This window comes from Sceloporus undulatus, chromosome 1, assembly GCF_019175285.1.
Source record: "Sceloporus undulatus isolate JIND9_A2432 ecotype Alabama chromosome 1, SceUnd_v1.1, whole genome shotgun sequence".
NCBI classification, from domain to species: domain Eukaryota; kingdom Metazoa; phylum Chordata; class Lepidosauria; order Squamata; family Phrynosomatidae; genus Sceloporus; species Sceloporus undulatus.
The window spans coordinates 315,998,092-316,023,338 of record NC_056522.1 but is presented as its reverse complement, the minus strand read 5'-3'; the positions used below and the strand labels follow the sequence as shown (position 1 = coordinate 316,023,338).

At 42.5% G+C, this 25,247-nt stretch overlaps 1 protein-coding gene across 4 annotated transcripts in view; it reads right to left on the bottom strand.

Annotated features, from left to right (window-relative positions):
* Positions 1 to 432: 432 nt before the first annotated feature.
* The window catches only part of SIPA1L1 (signal induced proliferation associated 1 like 1), a 244,171-nt gene continuing 219,356 nt past the window's right edge, over positions 433 to 25,247 (bottom strand). For 3 of the 4 annotated variants that reach the window (XM_042453490.1, XM_042453499.1, XM_042453508.1), the window contains 7 exons: positions 22,409 to 22,645; positions 20,694 to 20,859; positions 17,536 to 17,758; positions 13,986 to 14,132; positions 12,429 to 12,543; positions 3,859 to 3,940; positions 433 to 3,217 (listed from right to left, as the gene is read on the bottom strand). In XM_042453490.1, coding sequence (XP_042309424.1) covers positions 3,074 to 3,217; positions 3,859 to 3,940; positions 12,429 to 12,543; positions 13,986 to 14,132; positions 17,536 to 17,758; positions 20,694 to 20,859; positions 22,409 to 22,645 — 1,114 coding nt within the window. In that variant the 3' untranslated portion in view covers positions 433 to 3,073. The remainder of the gene's footprint in view (positions 3,218 to 3,858; positions 3,941 to 12,428; positions 12,544 to 13,985; positions 14,133 to 17,535; positions 17,759 to 20,693; positions 20,860 to 22,408; positions 22,646 to 25,247) is intronic. The other variant, XM_042453517.1, reaches the window with a different exon arrangement.

Here is a 25,247-nt window from a genome sequence, read left to right as displayed (position 1 = left end):
TCTTAAACGGTAATGTCCAACACTCCTCACTGTTAGTCATGCTGGCTAGGACTGTTGCGACCCAGAGTCTAAAATCATTTGGAAAACTGCAGATCTAAAGTCATCCCCAACCAACTTGCATCAAAAAACATTTGTCAGCTTCCCATTAATATTATTTGGCAAGGGCTCATCTATGGAAAATACTGTATTTTCTTAAATCGAAAAGCAAAATGAATATTAAAACGGTTTTTAAAATCCACAAATTCAATGAGAACGTTCTAAAATACAGAGATAAGACGACAGATAAAACAAGAATTAGGTACTTTAATGGTTTTTTAAAAAATCTCCTGCAGTGTTTAGGATTTGTGGATTCTGATATGGATAATATGGTGAGGGGCTAGCATATGTAGAAAATTCAAAGAACAAAACCAAACAGAATATTCTTTCTAGAAGAGCCTTTAAAATGGATTTTATTGTCAGTTTTTTACAAGTAGCCTTTCAGAGGCTTCATACAAGAACTCTGTTGCAAAACTCTAATAAATAGTCTGCCCAAAGTCCCAATGCTTTCTTTTTAAAAAAAAATAAAGAGAGGAAAAAAATATGTCAAGATGCTTAGAGATGTTAGCAATATTTCCCATTTACTAATTACATCAGGCATTGTATAGATCTCCTTCATACAAGTTACTGGAAAAAGAAAACTCTTAAGACATTCTAGTTCTCTGTATAATCATTCTAGAAATACTTTCAAAACCATTTTCTTTCATGTCCAAATATTATCAGAAATGCATCCCAATGGGATTGTTGTCACAAATGAAACTTTAGGTCAAAGCAAACCATGTGGATTCATACAGTTATTAAGAGTTAGGAGAAGGCATGTCAATGAAGGGGAAGAAGACTGAATGGCAGAGGTTAAGGAGATTTCCAGTAATGAAAGGTGGCTGGAAAACAGAGAAGAGGGGAGGGTTTGTGAAATGGACAGACATAGACTGTTACTGTTAGATCTGGGAAGAGTATTATGGTTGCATGCAGCGGAGCTTATGAACTAGGTTCACAACATGCCACTTGAAACAATGCTTAGGCAAGCTGCAGCACACACAAGTTTTTCCCAACCCCATACTAAGAGTTTATTCCTGAAGATGTGACATTTTATGGCAAGTTAGCCTCCCAGCATACATACATTTCATCCAAGCCAGTATTACTAGAAAATCCACACATCAAGAACAAAAGGATAGATTCTTTCTTTAACTTGATTCTATAAATAAAAGGATGATTTTGATCATATTAAGGATAATCATTCAACTGTCTTTTCACCTGGGACACTGAAAGCAAATATATTAAAGGCTTATTTGTGTAAGTAACTGCTGATATGCATTTGCTGACCTCTTTTTGATAGGTAGGGTCCTAAAAGAGAATACAGGGGCAAGAATATATCCTGCTTAAGCCACAATACTGCATAATGTTACAAAATGGGAATGCCACTACAGTCACTAGGTTTCAGGCACAGGTAACACTGTGTGCAGCCTTATGTTATTATGCAGTCCATGAACTGCAACATGTATCTGCCACATTGTCATTAATGGACCCTAAGTATTGCAACTAATGAAAAGGCAACTAGTAATTGGTTGCCTTTTCTGGGCAAAATACATGGATGTTGTGGAATGGTGCTTGTGTCATGCTGTTCAGCTGGGTGTGTATGTCAGAACTAGGTAGAGACCATTCTGGTTTCCCTTTTGTAGTGTTCAGTGGCCAAGAACATACCTGTATGGCAGAGTGTAGTGTAAAAGTTCTACAGATGGAATTATACCACATCTTGCTTGATTCACTTTTTAATGGCTGCAGCCCATTCCAGACATTTGGAACCTGATGGGGGTGATGGTGGTGGGAATTACAGAAACGTCTGGCTATGACAACCCAACTAGACACAGACTGATTACATCATTTCACTGAGATCTGCCAGGGTCCTTTGGAGGTGCTAGCAGATGATGTAACCAATCTGTGTCTGGCTACTGGGATGCAATGAAATGCTTCTCTGATTCTCCCTAGTCTCCACCAGCTACTGATCGGTTGAAGGGGGGCTGCAGTCACTAAACAGTGAGTTGGTGGGGCTTTGGTCATTGTAGAGAAACAGCCAAAACAGTTATACACAGGCATGGATAGCTTGCTTCTTTCGTTAGATTTAGGGTCTTGTAACAGATGTAGAGCAAGGAGTTACAGATAGATCTAGTTAGGTAACTTTGGTGTCAGCAGGGACATGTGCTGTCAGTGTTTAGGAGGGTTCAAATGTATTATGCACTAAAAAAAATTGGTAAGAGTAAGGTCCCAAACTAGGAAGAAGCCATTTTGAAAACAGCACAGATTATTCTCTTCTCTCAAGCAGCCCAAGGATTAGTGCCATCTGTCTCTTATGCAGCTGGCAGTTCTTGTACTTCCAAAGTGCAAAGTCCTACTTCAGAAAGATGTTCAAAAAATGAAATTAGAGAACCTGCCATATCTAGTTTCTGTTGGGTATATACTGTACACTCACTCAATGGGCAATGGCTCCATACAAAAGATGGGGGGAAAGCACTAAAGATAATGAAGTGCAAATCATTAAGGAGGCACCCAAAACATCCTCTCGCCTGGGGTATACAACAGAAAGGAGGCAGCAAAATAAACATCTTTCTAGTTTTCTAGAACTTGTAATATTTGTTAAAGCAGCAAGAATAAAGCAGATTAATCTGAAACAGATACAAAGTAGTGAAAAGAAATAAATAGAGGCAGATGGACAGTTATTCTGGTCCACTCTCCATGTCATTTTGTACAGAAAAGGTAAAGAGAATGTGCAAAAAATAAAGACATTCACATTTTAGCAGTTAAAGTTTTATTTTCTTTAAAATCACTTTTTTTGCTTCTTTTCTACAAAAGGCAGACAATGATTGTAAATCTGCAATGGTTTTGCGTGTTTGCAGAGATGCAAAAATGGGTAATCAGAGTACGAAACATGTGAAAGCGCTCTGATTGGGCTTTCAAAGGTTATGGTTAGGGTGATATCAAAGCTTCAGTCCCACTACAGATATTTTTTTTTGCCAGTGTGTTTGTTTCATGTGTGCTATTCTTAGCTCATATCAATTGTATTGAAAACCCATTCAGTGAATTTCTTTAGTTTCTCAGAGGCATTCTGGGATTCTTCTTGTAACCGTAAATTGTCTTCCCTCAAGTGCTGCACTTCGGCCTGAAGATTGGCTTTGTCTTCTTTTTCCTGAGAGATGAGAAAAGGACACATGTGTGGATTTTTTTGTCAAGAACGCCACCATTATTACCAGGTCAGACTGCATCAAAGAAGCATTATTTCCACCTTGTCTAGGCTTCCTACCTTCTAATTTATTATGTTTTTGAAATAGTTTGACATTTGGACTCAGCATAAGGAAATGCCAATTTTTCTGATTTATGTGATAACGTTTCTATCCATCTCCTTATATCTTTGTAATGCAAATTGTATTGGGATCTGTTAAGAAATCTGCTGGGTTTCAGGTCTTCTGCTAAAGGCAGTTGCAGGAACTGATGTGTCAAGTGAGCAATTAAAAAATAACAAATCATCTAATGCCAGTATTTTCATGGGCAGCAGATCTCCTTAGTCAATGGGAAACTTTATGGAGGACACAGAGCAAGATCTCTTCCTCATCAGTCCTCGCTAGAACTCAGTGATTTTAATGCTCAAATTTCATCTAATCTCTTGTAAAGTCAAAATTTAGGGTTAAAAACAATAGCACTCAGTTAACAACAGAAAGAACAGAAAAGCATGTTTTGAAAGTATGGGAATGTTACATATTTGAGCTCATAATGACATTGATATAACCTGGAATTTAAACAAAAATCATTTCTGTGGATAGAAATATTTACCTTCTTTAAATCCTCCTGCAGCATTCTCAGCATACTTTCTAGCTGGCTCACTTTAGAAGCAAGAGATGGAGGAGACTCTTTACTGCAGGAAGGAGGAGACAGACACCAAGTTAGAAGCTTGTACTGCTGATCATTTTCTTTATAGCCATATGCAGGCAAAACCAATGGATTGCTTTCCTTGAATGTAGTTCAGTGCAAAACTGAGAAAAGTTACTTGCTCCCTGCAAATTTTCCCAAGCTCTGGTTCAAGGTTATGTCTGTCCATAAGAAGAATGAGGGTACACAAGAGTCTTGCTGAGTCAAGGAAGGGCCCATCTATTCCAGCAAACCCTTTCAAGTACAGGCCAAGTTGCCAAGCAGGCCAATACTATAGCTTTCAGAGGTATCTGCAAAAAAAGAGCATATACCAAAAAGGGAGTGCCCTTTTGTTTTTGTTTTATTAAGAAGTACAGTGTCTCTCACTATGACATTTCTGTTTCATTATAATAGCTAATTGCCATTTAACTTCACTATGATTTATTTAGCTCATTCAAAACAAAAAGCACAACCCACTTGAGCTAGTAGTTGTTACCACATTCTTTGACACTGAACTCAGTTAATTATGCAATCTAGAAGAGTACATTCTTTTGTCTGTTCTGAACTTAATATACTATGTTAATTATGGTTGTGTTACACCTGCATTGATAGTGAAGCAACTTCTCCAGCCTCTCTTCTTGTAAAGTGACAGCCTGTTTTCATTAGTTCCTTTCAATTTTGAGGGAAGGCACAAGAAACAAAGCAATGTATTTATTTTATGTTTGGGAGCTTAACAAAGGTTTGGGAAACAAGCCAGGCCTAAGGCCTTTAAAAGCGTTGTGCTTGTGCTGGGCCTAAGTGTGTTTTAGAACAGCTGTATAAACTTTTAGGAAGACTTGGCAACTAAGGGCAGCAATTTAGATATTTTAAGTATCTTCTGTCCAGATGAGAGCAACCAAAATGGTGAAATGTCTGGAAACCATGCCTTATGAGGAGAGCCTTAGGGAGCTGAGTATGTTTAGCCTAGAGAAGAGATGGTTAAGAGGTGATATGACAGCCCTCTAAGTATTTGAAGGGATGTCCATTCAGGATGGAGCAAGCTTGTTTTCTGCTGCTCCAGAGAATAGGATATGGAACAGTAGATGCAAACTACATGAAAAGAGATTCCACCACAACACTAGGAAGAACCTCCTGACAATAAGAGCTGTTTAACAGTTGAACACACTCCCTTGGAGTGGTGGAGTCACCTTCTTTGGAGGTTTTTAAACAGAGGCTGGATGGCCATCTGTTGGTGATGCTTTGATTGTGTATTTCTGCATGGCAGGGGTTTGGACTGGATGGCCCTTGTGGTCTCTTCCAACTCTATGAATCTACGGCCTGGTACAAACCATCCCAAAAGGATGGGCTAGCAGCAGCCTGGTTGCTTGCGGAGGGACGCTGCAGCAGTCAAAGTGCCCGGTGTCCCCTCATTGGTGCACTCGTGACATAAGCAATGTGCAACAATATCTATATGCTGTGCATCGCTTACATCAAGATGGCGCCTCCCGTGTGGACGGTATGCCACCATGATGCCACTGTCGTCACGTGCTAGGGTTCCAGAGCGGGCATTTGCCGCGTGCTCCGGAATCCTAGTATCGGCAGCAGCACGCCGCATCGAGCCCATCTGTCCCAGGCCTATGATTCTCAGGAAAGTCTGAGATACAAGTGTATGTATGTGTATATATATGGATCCACTGTGTTATATATTACTTCAACAGTGGATCCATCTTGGGGTTTTAGAGCAGTGTACTCCTTGCTATAAACAATGCTTGATAATGTTTTTAAAAATACCAGAGAAGTACAGGTTGCTCACCTGTAACTGTGTTTCTTCGAGTGGTCATCTGCGAATTCACACAAATGGGTTTATTCTGCGCCTGCGTAGCAATCCTCGGAAACTTCTAGAATCTCTAGGCAGAAAGTAATGTATCTTTCTGCAACTTTTTGGCGGTAGCCCCACCCACCCGTATATAAGGCCCCTGGTGGCCCGCTCTTCCTTAGTTCCGAATGAGCCGCTAATCAGCGCGGCAACAAGCGTTGTCAATGAGCAGACACTGAGGGGATGGATGGGCGGGTTTGTGTGAATTCGCAGATGACCACTCGAAGAAACACAGTTACAGGTGAGCAACCTGTACTTCTTCTTCGTGGTCTCTGCGAATCACACAAATGGGTTTAGACTAGCGAGCTATAGTCAGTGGAGGAGGGAGTGTCAATATCCAATAATCACATATCAATAAAGTATGTAAACCAAACAGCTGTGTTATTTATTAACAGTACACAGGTCTATTGCATGGCAGAAAGTAACACTGCCCTCCCAAAGGCTGCTTCATGCCTGGCCCTCGCATCCAGCCTGTAATGTTTAATGAATGTCAAAGGCTGGAGCCAGACAGCTGCCTTGCACACATCCTCAAGGGGTATCCCCGTCAAGAAGGCTGAGGATGCAGCTACCGCCCTAGTTGCATGGGCCCTAACCCGACCTGGTAGAGGCTTTCTAGCCAGTTCGTAGCAGAGGTGTATGGTACTGACCACCCACTTGGAGAACCTCTGCGGTGACACCGGCAGCCCCTTCTTGGCTTCGGAGTAGCACACAAAAAGTCTCTCCGAACGCCTGGAAGCAGATGTCCTGTCCAGATAGAACGCCAGGGCCCTGCGGACATCCAGGGCATGGAGCTGACGCTCAGAGTCTGTGGTCGGATTAGGAGCCAGAGTCGGCAAAACAATGTCCTGGTTGATGTGGAAAGCAGACACTACCTTTGGCAAGAAAGTAATGTCTGTACGGAGCACCACCTTGTCCTTATGGAAACGGAGGAAAGGCTGGTCCATCCTCAGAGCACACAGTTCACCAGCTCGACGGGCTGAGGTGATAGCTACCAGGAATGCCGTCTTCCAAGTGAGGAGTGTGAGGTCCGTGGTAGCTAAGGGCTCAAAGGGCTTGGACACCAAATGTGCCAGGACAGTATCTAGACTCCACTGTGGCGTAGGGTCTAGAATCGGTGGATGCAAATTGTTAAATCCCTTTAGGAACCTCCTTATGAGAGGATCACCAAACAGGGAAGGCTTATCCTGAAATAGGTAGTGAGATGAGATAGCCGACAGGCAGCACTTGATAGAACTCAAAGAAAGTCCTGCGTCCGCCAAGGACATGAGAAAGTCCAGGACCATAGGAATGGAGACACGGGATGGTGGAACGTCCTTCGATTGTAAAAAGGTTAGGAACCTATCCCATTTGTAGGCATAGGACCTCCGTGTGGATGGTCTGTGAGCTGCCCTGATGATATCCTGTACACTGGATGGAAGTGTCCTCAGGATAGAATCCTCCATGCTACCAATGGGAGAGATTGCATCTCGGGATGGTGCACTCGTCCGCCGTGGAGCGAGAGGAGGTCGAGCCAGTGCTCGAGGGGGAGATAGTCCTGTGCTCGTTGCAGGAGCAGAGCAAACCAAGGTTGTCTGGGCCACCACGGAGTTATCAGAATTGCATCCGTGTGGTCGGCCAGCGTCTTCGAGAAGACTCGAGTGATGAGGGGAAATGGAGGAAAGGCATAAAGGAGTCCTTGAGTCCATTTGATCTGGAAGGCGTCCCCTTCCGATCTTGGGTCTCTGTACCGTGAGCAAAATCTTGCGGTGTGAGCGTTGAGCCAGGAGGCGAAGAGGTCGAGGAGGGGAGTTCCCCACTGGTTGAAGAGCAGGGAGACTACCTCTGGGTGCAATCTCCACTTGTGGAAAGTGGAGGGTGACCTGCTGAGATGATCTGCCAGGTCGTTCTGGTCGCCGGGCAGGTGGATGCTCTGTAGAAGAATTTTTTGTGCTATGCACCATTCCCAGATGCGGATGGTGGCTAACAACAGAGTCCTCGACTTTGTACCTCCTTGTTTGTTGAGGTAGTACATAACGGTGGTGTTGTCGGTGAGAAGGAGTACCACCTTCCCAGCAAGGACCGACTGGAAGGCTCTGAGTGCTTTCTCCACGGCAAGCATTTCTAAGATGTTGATGTGGAAGGAAGCTTCCGCCGGTGACCATTTGTCTTTTATTGTAAGGTCCAGCGTGTGGGCGCCCCATCCTTGTAGGGAGGCGTCCGTGGTCAGAGAGATGTCCAGCTGGGGGGGTAGGAATGGCATCCCCACACAGACGTTGTCGGGTTGGAGCCACCATCGTAGAGACCTCTGTACAGTCCTGGGGATGGTGAGAAGCTTGGTAGGCGCGTGTTGGACGGAGTCGAACACGGATAGGAACCAAGATTGAATGGGCCTTAGACGCAGTCTGGCCCACGGCGTGACAAAAGTGGTGGAGGCTAAATGTCCCATGGCGGTTTGTACTGCACGGGCCCGAAGACGCCTTCGGCTCAGGCAGGGTTGCAGGGATGCACAGAGGGCCTGAAACCTTGTTCTTGGAAGGTATGCCCTCATCTGCAGGGAGTCCAATGTTGCCCCTATAAAGTCTATCCGCTTGGTAGGGGTCAAGGTGGACTTGTTGAAGTTGACCTGTAGTCCCAGTGCTTGAAGTAGGGATAAGGGAAATTCCAACTGCTTGAGTAGCGTGTCCCTTGAGGGTGCTGTGAGGAGCCAGTCGTCCAGGTATGGGAAGACTGTAATGCCCTTTTGACGCAGGTATGCCACCACGGGTGCCATGCATTTGGTGAAAACTCTTGGAGCTGTAGAAAGGCCAAAGGGAAGGACCTTGTACTGATACGCCTGATGTCCCACGGCAAAGGCGAGGAATCTGCGATGGTCCTCCAGGATAGCTATGTGAAAGTAGGCATCTTTCAAGTCCAGCGTCACGAACCAGTGGCCTTCCTGCAGGAGTGGTAAAATAGAAGCAAGGGTTACCATCCTGAATTTCTTGTAGACAATAAAGTCATTGAGGGCTCGAAGATCCATTATTGGTCTAAGGCCAGAGTCTCTTTTCGGTACAGTGAAGTACCTGAAAAAGAAGCAGCGCTTGAACTGGGAGGGATGGACCGGTTCAATGGCGCCTTTGTGCAGAAGAGCGCGCACTTCGTCGAGAAGGGTGTCCAAGGGCACAGTTGAAATAAAGGCTCCAGTTGGTGGGAGCTCAGAGAACTCTAGGGCATAACCCCTACGGACGATGTTAAGTGCCCAAGAGTCTGTAGTTGTTGAAGAAAGGGCTCAGCCTGGTGGTGACGAGGTGCGCGGAATCACATCAGAACCTCCTCTTGCCCCGGCCATCCTTCTTCCTGTACCCTTGTTGGTACCTGGGTTGGGAAGATTGGCGGCCGTCAGATGGGGGAGCAGGTGACCTGGAGGATTGGCCCTGAGGATTATTGTCCTGTTGGTAAGGACGGTCCTGGGGCTGGAAACAGTACTGGCCTCCTGGGTGCCGGGGCGCTGACCAGGGTACCTCTGACGAGGGGATTTGGATGGTACGGAGGACATACCGTGCTTTCTAGCGGCGGTCTTCATCCGGTACCTGAAGCTGAGCTTCTCGTCCGTCTCTCTGTTGAAGAGCCCTGAATTGTCGAAGGGCATGTCTTCAATAGCCGCCTTAGCCTGGGGGGTGAGGTCTGAGGACCTGAGCCATGCATAGCGGCGGAGAGCTATGGATCCAGAGAGGACCTTAGACGCACAGTCCGTGGAGTGCCTGGCAGAGATGATCTGCTGTCCAGCCATCAGGTGGATCTCGTTCCTGAGAGCCGCCATCATGCGTCTCCTGTCATCAGGCAAGTCAGAAATGGTGGGATCCATCTTCTCCACCAGGTGCTGAACATAGGCCCCCATGCAAGCCGCATAGTTAGCAATTTTCAAGTCCAGGGCCGCAGAGGCGTAAAATTTCTTAGCCAGGCCGTCTAACTTTTTACTGTCCTTGTCGACGGGCAAGGATGAGGTTTTGGGGGCGAAGGTAGACTGGGCCCCTTCCACTATAGCCAAATTCAGCTTGGGATGGTGAGATAGCCAGGAGGGTGCAGATGGAGTAACCCGGTAGAGGTTCTCAATCCGGCGTGAAGTTGACGGGATGGTGGCTGGGGCGTCCCAAGAACGCTTAGCGATCTTCTCCAGGGACGGGAGGTAGGCCAGGACCAGTGGAGCTGGAGCCGAACCGTGGATCCTCCTTTCCACCGGGTCGAGAGCATCGTCCTCGGGGTGGGCGACCTCTAGCTTGAGGGCGTCAGCCATCCGTATGTTTCTGTCTGCAAAAGCCTGAACGTCATCCGTAGGTGAAGGGACGGAGGGGCCTTGAGGCACAAACGGGGCATCCTCGTCCGAAGCGGGGGATACGGAACGAGGAGAGCCCGAGCCGGACCCCGAAGGAGATGGGCTTCGTCGCCTGATGAGAGGATAGGATGTCCCGAGGTCGTCCCGGCGGGAGGTGTCACCATCCGGGGGACGGGCTAGAGCGTGAGCACGGAGGTCCTGGCGCAGGCAGGACGCGTCAACCGGGATGAGGTACTGTCCCGTGCGCTGGTTGTGGACGAGATCCAGGAATGCCTGGAAGAGGTCCTGATCATGATCTGTAGGTACAGCCAGAGCCTCGTCGGCCTCAGTACCTAGGGTGGCCCGGTCCTGTGAGGCAGAGCGCGGCCGTCTCTTTGGTGGAGGTGAGGGAGATCTTGACCTCGGCCTCTGAGGGGAGAATGGAGCATAGGAGTCCTGAAGCTCTCCCTCCAATTCAGAGTCCACATGCACAATCTGTAGGCTGTCCGCCGGTACAGAGAGGTGACTAGTGAGCAGGACTCTGGGTTCGAGCGGCACCATCCGGGAAGGGGCCGGTATAGACGGAGTCGGGGTGCTCACCGGCTCAAGAACAGGTGAAGTCGACGGTACTGGCCTCGATTCAGGCGGAGGCACTGAGACCGTGCTTGGGGGCTCCTTACGGCGGCTTTTGGCGGGAGGCGAGGACGAGCGAACCCACTTCTTGTCCTGGTGGGAGCGTTTTTCCCCTTTTTTCTTAGGGGTCTTGGGGGCATCCGCTTCCCCAAAAGCTCCAGAGCCGCCCGGCTGGTTGAGAACCCTCTCATAGAGGGCGGCCTTGAGAGTCCGATCCCGATTCTTGAGGGCTTGGGCGGACATGGCCTTGCAGTGGACACAAGTGCCCTGGATGTGTGTCTCGCCCAGGCAGAGGACACACTTGTCGTGGCCATCGGTTCTGGGAATTTTAACCCTGCACTTAGTGCATTGCTTGAAAGAGGCCATGGTAAGAAAGTCCGTTACCAGTCCGAGTCAAGCCAAAATGAGAAGTCGTCCGTCCAAGGGAAGTCCGAAAGAATGGTCAGTGAATTTCCAAAAGGTCAAAGCCAGAGATTCCAAGTAGAAGAGCAAGCAAAAGCTAGCGAAGTTCCTCGAGCTGCTTAGCGCGGCGGAATGAAGGAACTGAGGAAGAGCGGGCCACCAGGGGCCTTATATACGGGTGGGCGGGGCTACCGCCAAAAAGTTGCAGAAAGATACATTACTTTCTGCCTAGAGATTCTAGAAGTTTCCGAGGATTGCTGCGCAGGCGCAGAATAAACCCATTTGTGTGATTCGCAGAGACCACAAAGAAGAAGTAAAATTACCAACATTTTTGAAACTGGGGGGTTCTTGAGGCAGAGCAGGAAATGTATACTTTCAGAAATGGAAAAATATGGTACAGTATTATCAACCTTTACAGATTGAAAATTGTCTTGCTACTTCATGTAATTACTAACACATATACACCACAAATAAAATACATTTTATTATAACAGGATGGTATAAAGTTTTCATGTTTGGTATATTATAAGTACAGTTTATTCAGATAATAATTACAAACAGGATTTCATTTTAAGTATTTTTATTTATTGTTACAACTGGCAACACAAGGCCCTGAAGTGTAAGGAATCTCTTTGGTTTCTGCCAGTTTATGTGGAGCAAACAAAAACAATGAATGAAAGTGAACCCTTCTTACTTTTCTTGTGCCAATAGCACTGCCTCCTGGAGGCAGAAATATATTTTTTCCTTGTATCTGAGAGTTGTACAGTGGGCCCTCCACATTCACTGGGGTTAGGGGCACAAGACCCCCGTGAAAGTGGGAAAAACATAAATTAAAAATTACTATTTTTTTTACCTCAGAGACCACTTCTCTAGGAATTTCTAGGTCCTCTAACACAACTCTGTGATCAACATCTGCCAAAAGCTGATCACATAATCATACTGGAGAACCTACAAATGCCTAGAAAAGTGTTTTCTCTAGCAATCTCTAGATCCTCCAGTGCAACTTTATGTTAATTTCCAACATAACTTCTTTGGAGGACCTAGGGATTCCTAGAGAGAACATATTAATCAAATCTGCAAATAACCAAAACCACAGAAGTCAAAGCCACAAGTGTGGAGGGCCAACTGTATTCTTGAAATGCAATGCAGGACTTGCTTGTCCTCAGTGTAGGAATTACAATGATCTGATACTGTAATTTAGACTTACATAAACATCTTCATTTGATATGAATAATTTAGCAATAAAGGTGGGAGAGTAAATAAAATGCCTTCAAAATGTTATTAATCATTCCAATAGAAAATGTGCAATATCCTGTATCTCTGTGTATTACTTACTCGGTGTAAGGCTTTATCTGTGCAGGAATCTGGTCTTCAGCATGATCGTTATTAGAAGCAACACTGACAGGTCTGTGGTTTTCGTCACCAGTTGCAAAAAATGAGGCTCTTTGGACTGAAGTGAAAGAAAGACAGACTTATCATTATTATTATTATTACTGCTACACATTCCACAAAATAATTATACACATTTGACAAAATAATTACTTATACTCTTAGAGTGAGAGAACAGTTCCTTCTTGTGATTAAGAATAAATCACAATAAAAATGAGAATAAAATAAATAAAATCAGGAAGACAAGAATGGCAAGGGAAAAAATCCTTAACAATGCCTAAAACAAAGCCAAGAAGTAAATCAGTGATGACACCTAAGATTGCATGTGAATTGCATGTGTTGCACCTTTTAGGACATCCCTGGAACAAAACCAACAATTGGTAGAGAGAGGCACTCAAAGGTGCCTCAGAAAGTGGGGTAAGAAACAACCACCATCTTCTGTTGAGAAACTAACTCCATCTGGCTCCTCTTCTGCCCATTCTATTAATATTCTCCTTGTTTCTCACACTGAAATGTAACCTCCAACACAATGGCTTCACTTAGCTGTGACATACAACTACTAATTAGGATTACATGAGCAAAACATGGGCTCATCAGCTGTTCCTTCTTCTTTTTCTGCTACAGTCATGCAAAAGAAACTAAAAACTTTCAGTTACACAGATCCAGCATCATTGCCAAACCCACAGAAACTGTGGTTAGTGTGAACTAAAATTTACCAAAACAGGCAAACTTCAGGCTACAAAAAGTTGTCTTGTTAAGATTAACCACAATTTAAAGATAAATGCTGAACTACAGTGTTTGAAAATTGAAAATAGAAGTGAAAACTTCCAATCTCAAAGTCCAGTTTGACTCATTTCCAAGGTAAGCCACAGCATACTGTTAGGTCCCAACATGCACACTGTGTTTTTGTTGTGGAATACATTTCTTCCTTCTGTTAATCATTCCTTGAAGCCAGTCCAATTATAAAAAGGGGAAAGGTGGTTATTGTTTATCAGGGCTGCAGAAAGATATTTCACATGGATTTTCAAGACTTTCCTATATGGGTTCTCAGTACTGAACATTTTGCCTGTTTTCACTTTACAGCATGTTATATTTGGATTGACCATTCTGATGTTTTATTTCAAACTGTGACCAAAATATCACTCAACTGAACTCCTTTTAAAACTTTTTTCCTGGCCCAATGGAAAAGGTATGTACACAAACCTTTTTAAATGCATAAGGATCAACTAAAAACACTCAGATCCATAGAAAAACAATGAAAATATGTTATGACTAGTAATTTTTTTTTTTAAAAAAAAATCTGGACCAACACAAATGTAAATGGACACAAAACTGGTTTAAAGGACTGTAAGTTGAACAACACTGTTGGGAAGCCCACAGTATTGGAAGAATTTGGGCTTCAGAAATAGAACACACTATGCAGTGATAAAAATGATAGATTAAAAGCTCCTTAATGAGAGATTTTAGAAGGAGTTTTTCAAATAATACTTGGCAAATACCTACCCTCAAAGGCTTTGGCAGCATCTACCAAGTTTGACCAGTCTAAGTCAGAAGCAGAATCGGGCAAAGGCATAAGACCTGGGTCTGGCATAGGCTGCCTCCTCTGGTCCTGGATATCTGTGAGGGAGCTGTCAGAGGCAGAGAACTCTCCTGAGGCAACAATGAATGCAAACAAACAGAGGAAAGAAATAAACAAACATCAACACTGACATTAAACTGGAAGAGCATTCTGTAAAAACATCTTATTCTCCCTTTTGGCTTTATACGGTGGCCCCTTGATTTCTGCTGGGGTTTGGTTACAAGACTTCCTATGAATACCAAAATCTGTGGATGCTCAAGTTTCATTATATACAAGGGTATCGTAAAATGGCAAAATCAAGTTTAGCTTTTGGGAATTTATATGTATTTTCAAGCTGTGGATGCTTGAATCCATGGATAAAAATCCGTGGATATGGAGGGCCACCTGTACTATGTCCCAAATGGAAGCTACACAAAAGTTAGTGGAAAGATGGTCTAATATATCCTTCTGGTCAATGGGGAATGGAGCAAGTGCACTTCTACTCTTCCACAGAAGGCAGGATTAACGTGGAAGACTTCTAGTTCTCCTAGGAGAGAAATAACCCCTCCAGTATTAGGAGTGATCTAGCTAAGGAAAAAAACCCATTGCTTTCCACCCCCGTGCCACAACCAAAGTACAGTGCTACCTCGGGTTACGAAATTAATTCGTTCCGCCGCTCCGTTCGTAACCCGATACATTTCGCAACCCGAAAAGGCTTTCTGTTAGCGCTGGAAAGCCGCTAGCCGCGCTTTGCGTTTGAATTTCGCGCCGAAATAAATTTCGTAACCCGAAAAAAACATCGTATCCCGGAACAGTTTTTTCCAATCTAACTTTTTCGTATCCCGGAAATTTCGTAACGCGATCAATTCGTATCCCGGGGTACCACTGTAGAGTAAACAGAGCGGAAACACTTATAGGAGTACAGCAGAGGAAGAATTCAAGAAATGTAAGAGTACTGTATTTATTGCTCTGTGCCTTCAAGTTGTTTTTTTACTTATGATGACCCTAAGGTGACCTTATCATGAAGGTTTCTTGACAAGATTGGTTCAGAGGGGTTTGCCTTCGCCTTCCTCTGATGTGCCTTCCTAAGTGTGTGTGACTTGCTCAAGGTCATCTAGTGGATTTCCATGGCTGAGTGGCGATTTGAATCCTGTTCTCCAAAATCATAGTCCAGCACTCAAACCACAACACCATGCTGCTTCACTACTTGAATTCAGCTCTTTTACTGACTACTTTATTCATCGACTGACAGAAAAATTAAAAGTCCTGCGTATGAATACCAGGTGCTGTAGGCTATATTTCAGAGAAGAGTGCTGGTAAAACTACTGAGTAGTCCTTGCCTAAGAAAACCCTATCAAATTCATGGGGTCTCCATATGTTGACAGGCAACTTGAAGGTGCACGCGCACGCGCGCGCACACACACAACCATAAATTCAACTGTTAGCTAGAACAGACTCAATGAATCAAGAGGAGGTTGTAACTTTCATTAATTTAATGGGTTTCATTGGGACAAACAGTTGAACAAACCTTATATTTGGGTATAGTAAATCCTCACAAATATTCTGGGCTTGTTCAGATGATGTTCCAAGAAATTATTCATGGTTAGACTGAGAGCAGGTGTTATGCTTATAAGCATTCCCAACCCATTCACTGAATATAGTCAGATACCATATTTTTGAATGTGACGCACCTTCTTCCTGGAGTTCAGATTTTTAGCTTCCAGGGTTACAGAGATCCTTCACTCAAACAGGCACACAATGAATGTGACATGAACATACAGGCCCCCTCTCAATCTAACTAGATACAGAGATTCCAGGAGCTAACAGGTCTGAACAAGCCCACAGCTTCTTTTTAAAGTATCAGTTAAAAAAAGTAAAGGATCTGCAGATCAAGCAAAATCAAAGGATATTTTTCGAACATGAAAGGAACTAGAAAGGTCTGTGTTGCCTAATGTTTATGGTGGCATTAAATCTACCTCTACATGCCTTTCACTTTTACTAATCAGGCAACTGACTGTAGAGAATAGGCAGATTTAGGCTAGCCAGATGTCGTCAGTCAATGAAATGCTGGCTGGGGGAAGATGAAAATTTCATTAGTGGCAGGTGGAAGATAGATGGGGTTTGGTTTTCAGTTAGATAGACTCTTGCTGAGTCCAGAGAGTGACACAGTTTTGAAGGTTCCAGAGAGGAACTAAGGTTAAAGTCCAGAGTTGAGGGGCTTGTAACCAAATAGATACTCCAAGTGAGGGAGTTATTACAAAGAATTAACCTGTGGGTTATAGTTAGACTGAGTGGCAAGATTACTGGTTAGGCTTAGGGAAGCTAGGCAGGACAAAGGGACAGTGTGAGTGTCCTTGAAAACTGTAAGATGGATGCTCATTGCTGATTTTGCTATTCCAATGTACCTTTTTGATTAGACTTAGGCCCAGTACAGACTGGCGCTATGCCAGGGCCGAAATTAGGGCTCAGGAGAGCGGAGCGTCTACACGCTTCCGAGCCCTACCGCTCTGTCTGGGTGCTATCTTGGCACACGTGTGTTCAGATGGCGCACGCACTGATGACATGCCTCATGCTCTGCGTCCAAATGGCATGGTGCATGAGGGGCATCATCATGGAGTGCGGGTGTGCAGTGCAGAACAGGGGTTCTTTTTCTGCCATGTGCAGGTTGCACTGTGTAGTTGCTGTGGCCTACTTCTGGGGCAAAAAGTGGCAGCATCTCGCCGCCCCTTTCTGCCTGTCTGTCAAGCCCCTTAGAATCACAGACTAGCATTATAGAGCTGGAAGAGACCACAAGGGCCATCATTCTCCTGTTTGTATTCCTGTGTCTTCTCCTATTTCCTTCTGCCCTCTTGTTGCACATTGTGATAGTGGTGGGGTGAGAAAGGTGAGGAGTGTGAAACTAGAGCATTGTAGGATTCTCTTCTAGCTCTCTCCCCTCCTGCAGCACAATATTGTGAGAGACAGAGAAGGAACCCAAGTGAGGATCAGGAGACTGTACTCTTGTCACTTGTGCTCTGGTTCACAATCATGAAGATGTCATCCGGCTCTGTGTTCCAATAGCTGCTGATGCCATCACTGTGCATCAGCTAATGGAACATAGCACATTATGACAAACTTTCTTGCTGGGCTGCCTTCCTGTCCCACATGCTTGGGAGAACAGGAAATGGGTGAATCTGGGGTGGCAAAGGCAGGGAGTAGTCTTCAAGTCTATTTGAGGAGTGGAGTGGAGTGGAGAAAAAAAAACAACAAGAAAGCAGTCTCATCAGGGTTTTCTGTTACTCAAAAAGCTCCTTTCTTGTTTTTTCCCCCCTATTTGATCATTCAAATATTATTGCCATCCTTAACAAGAAAGCAGTACAGAGAGTACCCTAAATTTGCGAAGGAAGCTTGTTTACCTTGAGCCCACAGCAGAAATTAGGCTGAAAAAGACCCCACAAATACACCAGCCAATGAATGTAAGACATTTTCTTAACAAGTAACTGGGATCATACTCACCATGTAAAGATTTCATTCCTAATGTGTATGATGGCCTTCTTAAGGGTAAGGACTTGGGGAGAGAAGGATATGTGCTGGAGAAAAGGACATCATTTGGAAGGGCTTGGTCCAGAAGAGACGCTCGTGAAGGAAAGAAGTGTTCCCTTTGACTACTGTAAATACTCTCATCTGACAGAGTCCTTTGCAAGGCACGCCTTGAGGTAGGAGTGCTAGGGAATGGAGACTGAAAGAAGAGAAAAGAAATATGAGACAACCTATAGTAATACACATATAAGTGTATTTTATGAGACCTCATTTAAAAATGAGTGTCAGTGACAATTTATGTTTTATGCTTCAAATGTGTTTTACATTGTTTTTACTAAAGTTTTTTGTTTACATAATATTCTTTATTCCATTCTCATTAAAAAGGTGCACATTCACTACCATTTTGTACCCTTTTCTTACATTTTCACATTGCTTACTTACATATAAACCTTCATCCCAGCACAAAATATAATAAAATAACACTTATTAAAATTTAAAATTAAATTTAAAGATAAGTAATTTCATGGTAATTTTGTAACATTGTGATTTTAGCTGTATCTTTTTTAAAATCATGCAGTGACCTACCTACTCTTGGGTCCAGTGTTGGATGAAAAATGGCACATAAGATAAGCAAGTACAAATGTATGTAATGGGGGACAATTGGGGATGGATCTGTGGGGTGGGGGGATAGTTTCATTACTGTTTGATTTTTAAAATCTTAAGATTAAATACATAATCTAGAGCTGGGATGCGAACTTCTCTAAATGACAGGAAGGGACATTACCACTGATTCCTCAATCTTACATGAGCAGACGTATGCATGTGCCTTTCCACCTGCTTCTGCCTGCTCATCTGATTATGCCTTGTTTCATCCTGCCATGATCTGTGTTGTGTGTGACTTGAACAGGACAACTGACATCCTCTACAGTGAAATATACCTGACTGAGAGCAGAAAAAGAACTTTCACAAATACTTTTGCCAGCCGTGAAAAATGCACTACCTTGCCATGTCCTCGTCTACTTGGACACTTTGTCTAAACAGAAGTCTTGTTACCCCTTTCCTTTTTGGAGGTGAAACACTTCCGCCTCTTTAGAAGGAGGCAATGACTAGCACAGCCCTCCTCTCTTGTTTGTCAAAGTGGAAAGTGAAAAATTGGGGTGAAGCAAATTACAGAAGAATGGTTAAGAAAGGAAATACCCCTCCAAGAAAAACATCAGCTACTCTTGCTACTGGGGGAAATTATGTGCTCCTTCTTAATAAGCTGTTTCAAGGAGCTGAGGAAGGAGTGTCACGTTGCCCTTGTCTACTAAGAGCAGATATTTCTAAAGAAATGTGAACAGTATACGATTCATACTGTTTGGCAGATCATTTGCTTAACTGAGTGGCAATCATCTATCATCTAAATAAGGAGAATTACTTGAGGGAGAACAAATGCCATTGATCATGAAGACTTCCACAACAGACATGTACTAACAGTAACTAGGATAATAAATCATTTAAATGAATAGAGATTTTGTGAAAAGACAACAGTCCTTGTCTGAAAAGTCACAAGAAAGGTGATTGTCCTTTCCCCCACCATCAGACATTTGGAGGAGAGTGCTTGCCAACAGCTATTTTCTTTTGCTTCGGCCTCAAAGGCAACACTATAAAAATAATCTGTACATGGAACCTCATGCTTACAAGTTTTAATAAGCCTCTTTGGGTTTTGACAAGCAAAGAAAGAAGTTGCAAGTGCCCTCTTTTGCATGGTTGCTGTGGAAACTGTTTAATCTCTGACAACCATGAAATGTTAAGGAGTGTTTTCAGCACAGAGGTCTCAGAAATCAGGGCTCTCTCTTCAAGATTATTTGCTGGATGCTTTAAGATCATTAAGTCATTAGTACTTCTGGCAAACCCTTAAAGAAGACTTCTGTGCAGACTTACTTAGTGTGCATATTCACTTTAAAAAGTTAGAGAAGCAATGTTGGTTGTTCCAAAATAAGGCACAGATGCTGTACAAAAGTTCAGTGAACATCCTATTGTTCAAGTATTCTGTTCACAGAAGTGGAAGAACCACTCAAGTGAATAAAGTGGTATTTGGAAATCAACATTCCATGAGGAACAAGTAGCTGTTAAACAAATAGTATCTCCCCACTCCTCAGCTGTATATTGAAATAAGCACTATAATTGTTGCAGCTGTTAAACTACTGAAACCTTCCCTATGTAAACCTGTTAATATATGTCACAGAGTTCTGGTTTCTAGGACAAATTGCTGTAATGTGAAATACTGCTGAAAGTCAGAATTTGAGAAAACATTAAAAATTCTTCCATTCTGTCTTTGGTGTCAGTAGATAATAAGCTGCTGATTCAGATCTTGGTTTTATTCAGCTATGCATTATGAGTTGTATTTAGTTATGATTATATAGTTACCGTAACAAGCAAATGTAAAAAAAAGTAAATAAACTAATCAGCATTTCATGTAAACAGTTTATCTAAAAAATAGAGCTTAAAAAGTCTTGCCCAAATATCTATTTTTAGCCAATTTGCTGCACTTTAGTAAATAACATTGGTAGGCTTCTCTGGGAACTCCATTCACTAGTGTGGGACAAACACTAAGAGTGCAGGACAAACACCTATTAATTTTGGACTCGCTTGCACTTTTAGAAGGTTTATAGATCCATCATAGTAGACCTCTATGCAATGGGAATGTCCTCAGGACAAAGTGCATATTAAGATATCCTTATTCAGTGTTCAAGGTCAGAATTAGGACCTTTAATTGAGCCCTGGAATTAAATTTACATATTCTTTATTACCAGATGTAATTAAGGGAGTGTTGTCCCTCCCTGCTAACCTTCCACCAGCAGGAAAAAATCTATATATTCAGGCAACTGATCCTGTACCAATTGAAAGGTAACCCATACTGGCAGCAAGTATGAGATATAAGTAAAATGAATAAATAATTGTAGAGTATTATTGCTTACTGCAGAAGAGACTTTTAACAAGACACATGCTATTATTTCTTTCTTTTATTGCTGTGTTTACTTTTATTTTATATTTTAATTGAAGTTGCACTATTGTATGGAAAACTGCCTTAAGTCCCATTCATGAGAAAAAAGTCAGACTATAAACAGAATAAACAAATCAACAACAGGTACCTTAAAGTTCTTCTGAGATTCTGGTGTTGGGCTGTCTAGATCGATCAGCTTCTTCAACTCTTCTTCAATATTTGATTTAGATGCTCGCTTTGGTGAGGCTCGAAGATCTCTGGCTGAGGCGCGCAATCTAGGATGTGCCATTTCATTACCATCACTCTGGTGACGCCTTTAAAGAAAGGAGTGTATATGTTTAAGATTCAAAGGATCTGAAGCAGAAGACCTCCTGTTATTCAGGGGAAAAAAATAGATGGGAAACAAGTATTTGGATGTGGGCAGTTAAATACCTGTTTAAAGGAATAAACCTGTTAGGAACATTTATCCTTCTATGCAGTGATAACAACCTCATTACAAAAGAGGCAAACCTAGTCACATCAGCAACAGAAGACCTGCTCAGCACCTGCCATACTTAAATTTGAAATCTGTTCATCACTGTGACTGACTTGTCCCTGCCTTCCCACTGGCTAAGGTATCAATCAATCAAATTTCTGCCCAAGACTTCCAGTTAATGCTAGGTAGTTCATTTCCCTGGTATTACTGTGCTCTTGTCTTGCTCCATGCTGTCCATAGAACTACCCCATCATTCCCTTCCCATTCTGTCTTACATCCTGTTTTAGAAGACCTGTCCTTTACTTTATGTTTGTATATTGCTGTATCATTGGGGCTTGGCCTGTTATTAATTACTGGCTTTAATTTCATTTCATGTATGTGAGCTTGCTTCTAACACTTTACTTAAGATTATGACACCTGTAACTATGCCATGCTTGATATAAGACTGGTTCTCTATCTCAAATAACTAAAATAGCATTTCTTAATCCTTTTGAAGTAACAGAAGAGAAAGACTTAAGTTGCCCCTCTGTTTTCATGGGAGATCCGTTCCAGACCCACCCACCCCCCGCAAAAATGGAAACTCACCTACATTCAAGCCCCACTGGCTTGAATGGTGGTGCATGCCTGCGGGCACCCACAGGGGTGCACTGCAGGAGTGCACGCCATTTTCCCCCTTCTGTTTGCCACCTGTGAATGGGTGAGGGATGCGGATTTCAAGTCCATGAAAATGGAGCGGCGACTGTATTTCCAAAACACTGTTGCTATGATCTGTTTTGCCACCATTCCTCTGGTACTCAAAAGAATAAGGGCACTGACTGGCATGTTTCTCTTTAAGAGTTGTAATATTCCAGGTTCTCTGCCTAAAGAGAAGTTGACTGGTAGCAACTATACTTTATGACTGACTATCAATATTTTGAAAGAAAAAAAATCCTTTAATTCATTTAATAATCAAATATAAAAATCTGTATCTTTTAAACAAAACAGCTCCTCTCATGGTACCTGACATCTCATCTTCCCAAGTTTGTACAATGCTTTTTTGTATTTTAAAGCTGGGGGAAGAGGATCCCAAACACAGATTGGAGTTTCATAATGTTTTAGGTTTTCAAAATGAACTTGCTATAGTGAAAGTGAGTGATTGAAGAGAAGGAGCAGAGGTTGTTTTTTGGATTCAACAATTTAATTAAATAATTTTATACAATTATTTGAACACCCTAATATACTTTACAGACTATAGCAATCTCTCCATAGAATTCTTAAATTTTACTCTACAAGAACTTTAATTGGCTTAAATCACTGTTGCACTTAGAGTTTTCTATGAGCAAAATGCCTGTAGAGGCTCCTCATGTTCAAAATTAACACCCACCAAAATAGAACCAAAATGATCTTACTTTCTTGAATCCATAAACCCCACAGAGTTTATTGTCCCTTCAGGTTTTTTCCATCCAATCAGGTACTTGCTAGTTGCACCCTGCCGTGGGTAGAAGGTCCTAGGGCCAGAGGAGGAGGAGGAAGAGGAGAAAGAAGGTGCAAGCTGTGGGGAAGTGGCAGAATGAAGCTCTTCTTTAGGCGAACTTCTGGCACTGGTGAAAACAACAGGGCTGGCAGAGTGTCGGGAACCCATGGTACTGGGAGAGAAGCATAATGAAGACAAAGCTTGGCTTAAACGTACACATTTACACTGTTGTGCAATTCATTTCAAAGCTGCATTCTGTCCTGTGGTCAAGTTCTTGCTGAGTAAAATTTAACCTAAGGACTTCTTTATCACAGTTATACACTAAAGCATACACTTCATTAAAATAAGAAAACAGAAAGATTAATTAAGTTAAAGTATCACCAGATACTTAAGACCATCCTCAGCAGCAGTCTTAATAAAAGCAAGAAAGTACTATGCAGACTATTTTTTTGCTTTGTATAGTAAAGTAGCAGCACTATGAAAGACTCTTTTATTACTCATTGGAATATATATTTGTGTTGTCCTGCATGTCCAACATGCAACTTTGGTTCTTCACTTCTGCTGCCACCCTCAAGAAGCAGCAAATTATTTTAAGTCAATATATGCTCTAACATCCTACTCTGATTTAGAATAATCAAAGGAAGGATAAACTATTCTATTCTTTCATATCCTATCAGGATTGTGAGCCAAGGACAATCCCCGTAGTCCATTAATTTATTCTACACAATTGTTCCACAGTGGTTTCACACCTCTTTACACTTTAAAGCCTACAAATGTCCTTTTCTATTTTATACATTCCTGCCTGGATATGTTTAACATAATACTTTTGTTTATGTGTCCAGTATTAGGAGATCCTATATAAATCTACTCAGGTGTAATATCCCCTTCTAGAGCCATCAAAATTACTCCAGGTAAATGTGAACAGAATTGCAGATTTGTTGTTGTTGTTGTTAAGTGCCTTCAAGTCAACTCTGACTTATGGTGACACTACAATAGGGTTTTCTTGGCAAGATTTATTCCGAGATTTGATGTTGCCTTCCTCTGAAGCTGAGAGAATGTGACTTGCCCAAGAGCACCCAGTGGATAGCTATAGGTGAGTAGGGATTTGAACCACTCAAACCATTACACCACTGGCTCTTTTCTTTTTGTTTACAGCACCCTATATAAAATGCTTTAACCTATCCGAGTAACAGATTGCCAGCATTAAAATGGAAGCTGTGATCCCTCCAGTTCCCTTTCCTACTGTTAGCAGTGAAGAAAAAGACAGAAGAAATTATGGATATGGTCTGAACAAACAAAGGGCAATATTCAATACTGGATGACTACTGATAGAACAGAAAAATCCAGTAAAAATGGGAGGGGATGATCCTTTCCTTTCCCCCCCTCTCCAGTTAAGCCCACATGCACCTCAAGCCTATGAGGAGAGTGAAAGTCCCTGAACTCTTTTTGAGCAGTGCAGAGAGCTGCAAGTGATAAATTAAAAGGGTTCTGTGCTGGTGATAAAAATTCAAAAACACAATCAATGTTGTAAGTCAGTGCTTTATAAACCACACAGAGATGCACTACCTTTAACTGAAAATCCAAGGATGGGGAGATCTTGTTGTGAATGAACAATTATAAAAAATAGATAGGGTTTCTACGGGCCATAATTAGTGAATTTACATTTCTACCTAAAAAGGAACATTTCAGTTTATTATTTTTAGACAATTAAGAAAAAATTGAGGCTGATGGATTTATCTATTATTGGTAACTTCCTCACAATGCAACTGATGAGGATAAATCTTACTCACACAAATAATGCTAGGTTTAAAAAGTACTGAACACTACATAATTCCACCATGTTCACATCAGCTTTATAACAAAATGAAATTAAGAAAATGAGTATATATTAATATTTATGCACACAATATGGATAGACATAAAAATTATATATTAAAAAGCACCCTGTATAAATAGCAGGTCTATACAGGCCACCCTAATATCCATAAATAATTGACAAGGCAATTATGTTGTAGAGGAATACTAATTCTGTTATGTTTGATTTTTTGAAGGGAGAGTGGATTAAATGAAAGTCTGTTTATGTATCTAAGTTCTTTACTAACACAAATCACTTTCCTCCATTTATCTCTAGGCTGGTAACTGAGGGGCCAGGTAACTATTCCTTACAAGGCCTCATTTGGTCAAGGATATATTTGATGACTGCTAGCATAGAATTTAACTAAAAGATGTATTGGCTAATTTATCTATGAGAAATATCTAAATGGTGACACAAATAAAATTCCCCATAATGCACCAGTTGTTATAACTTAATGACTACAATATCAATTTGGGATAAGGATATCAGTGGATGCATTCCTAACTGGAGGGGTGAATCCAAAAGGTAATGATGGTGGAGTCTTGTTTGACTCTTTGACCATTAGCCTATGGAGTCTCAGGGTTTTGTTTTGTCTCAGATGAGACATAGCTTAAAAAATGAAACGAATGGGAGATATTGTTCAGAGTTATGGGTTCTCGTGATATCAGAATGGTGATAATTTTCAACTCTATGGCCTAAACTGACGGGCCAAAAGAACCAGCTTCTGGACGCTTCAGGGGCATGGCGTTCAGATGACTCACTGAAGCCACCAAAGGTGGTCTAAAGTGACCAGAAAAGGAGCAGGAAAAAACCTGCTGTGGGCGACAGCTGGCTTAGGATTGTGGCAGTGGTCTGCTTTGAGACCGGGCCATGCGGTCACTGCAGTCCTGGACTGATTGTGGCCTGATTGCAGTCAGAG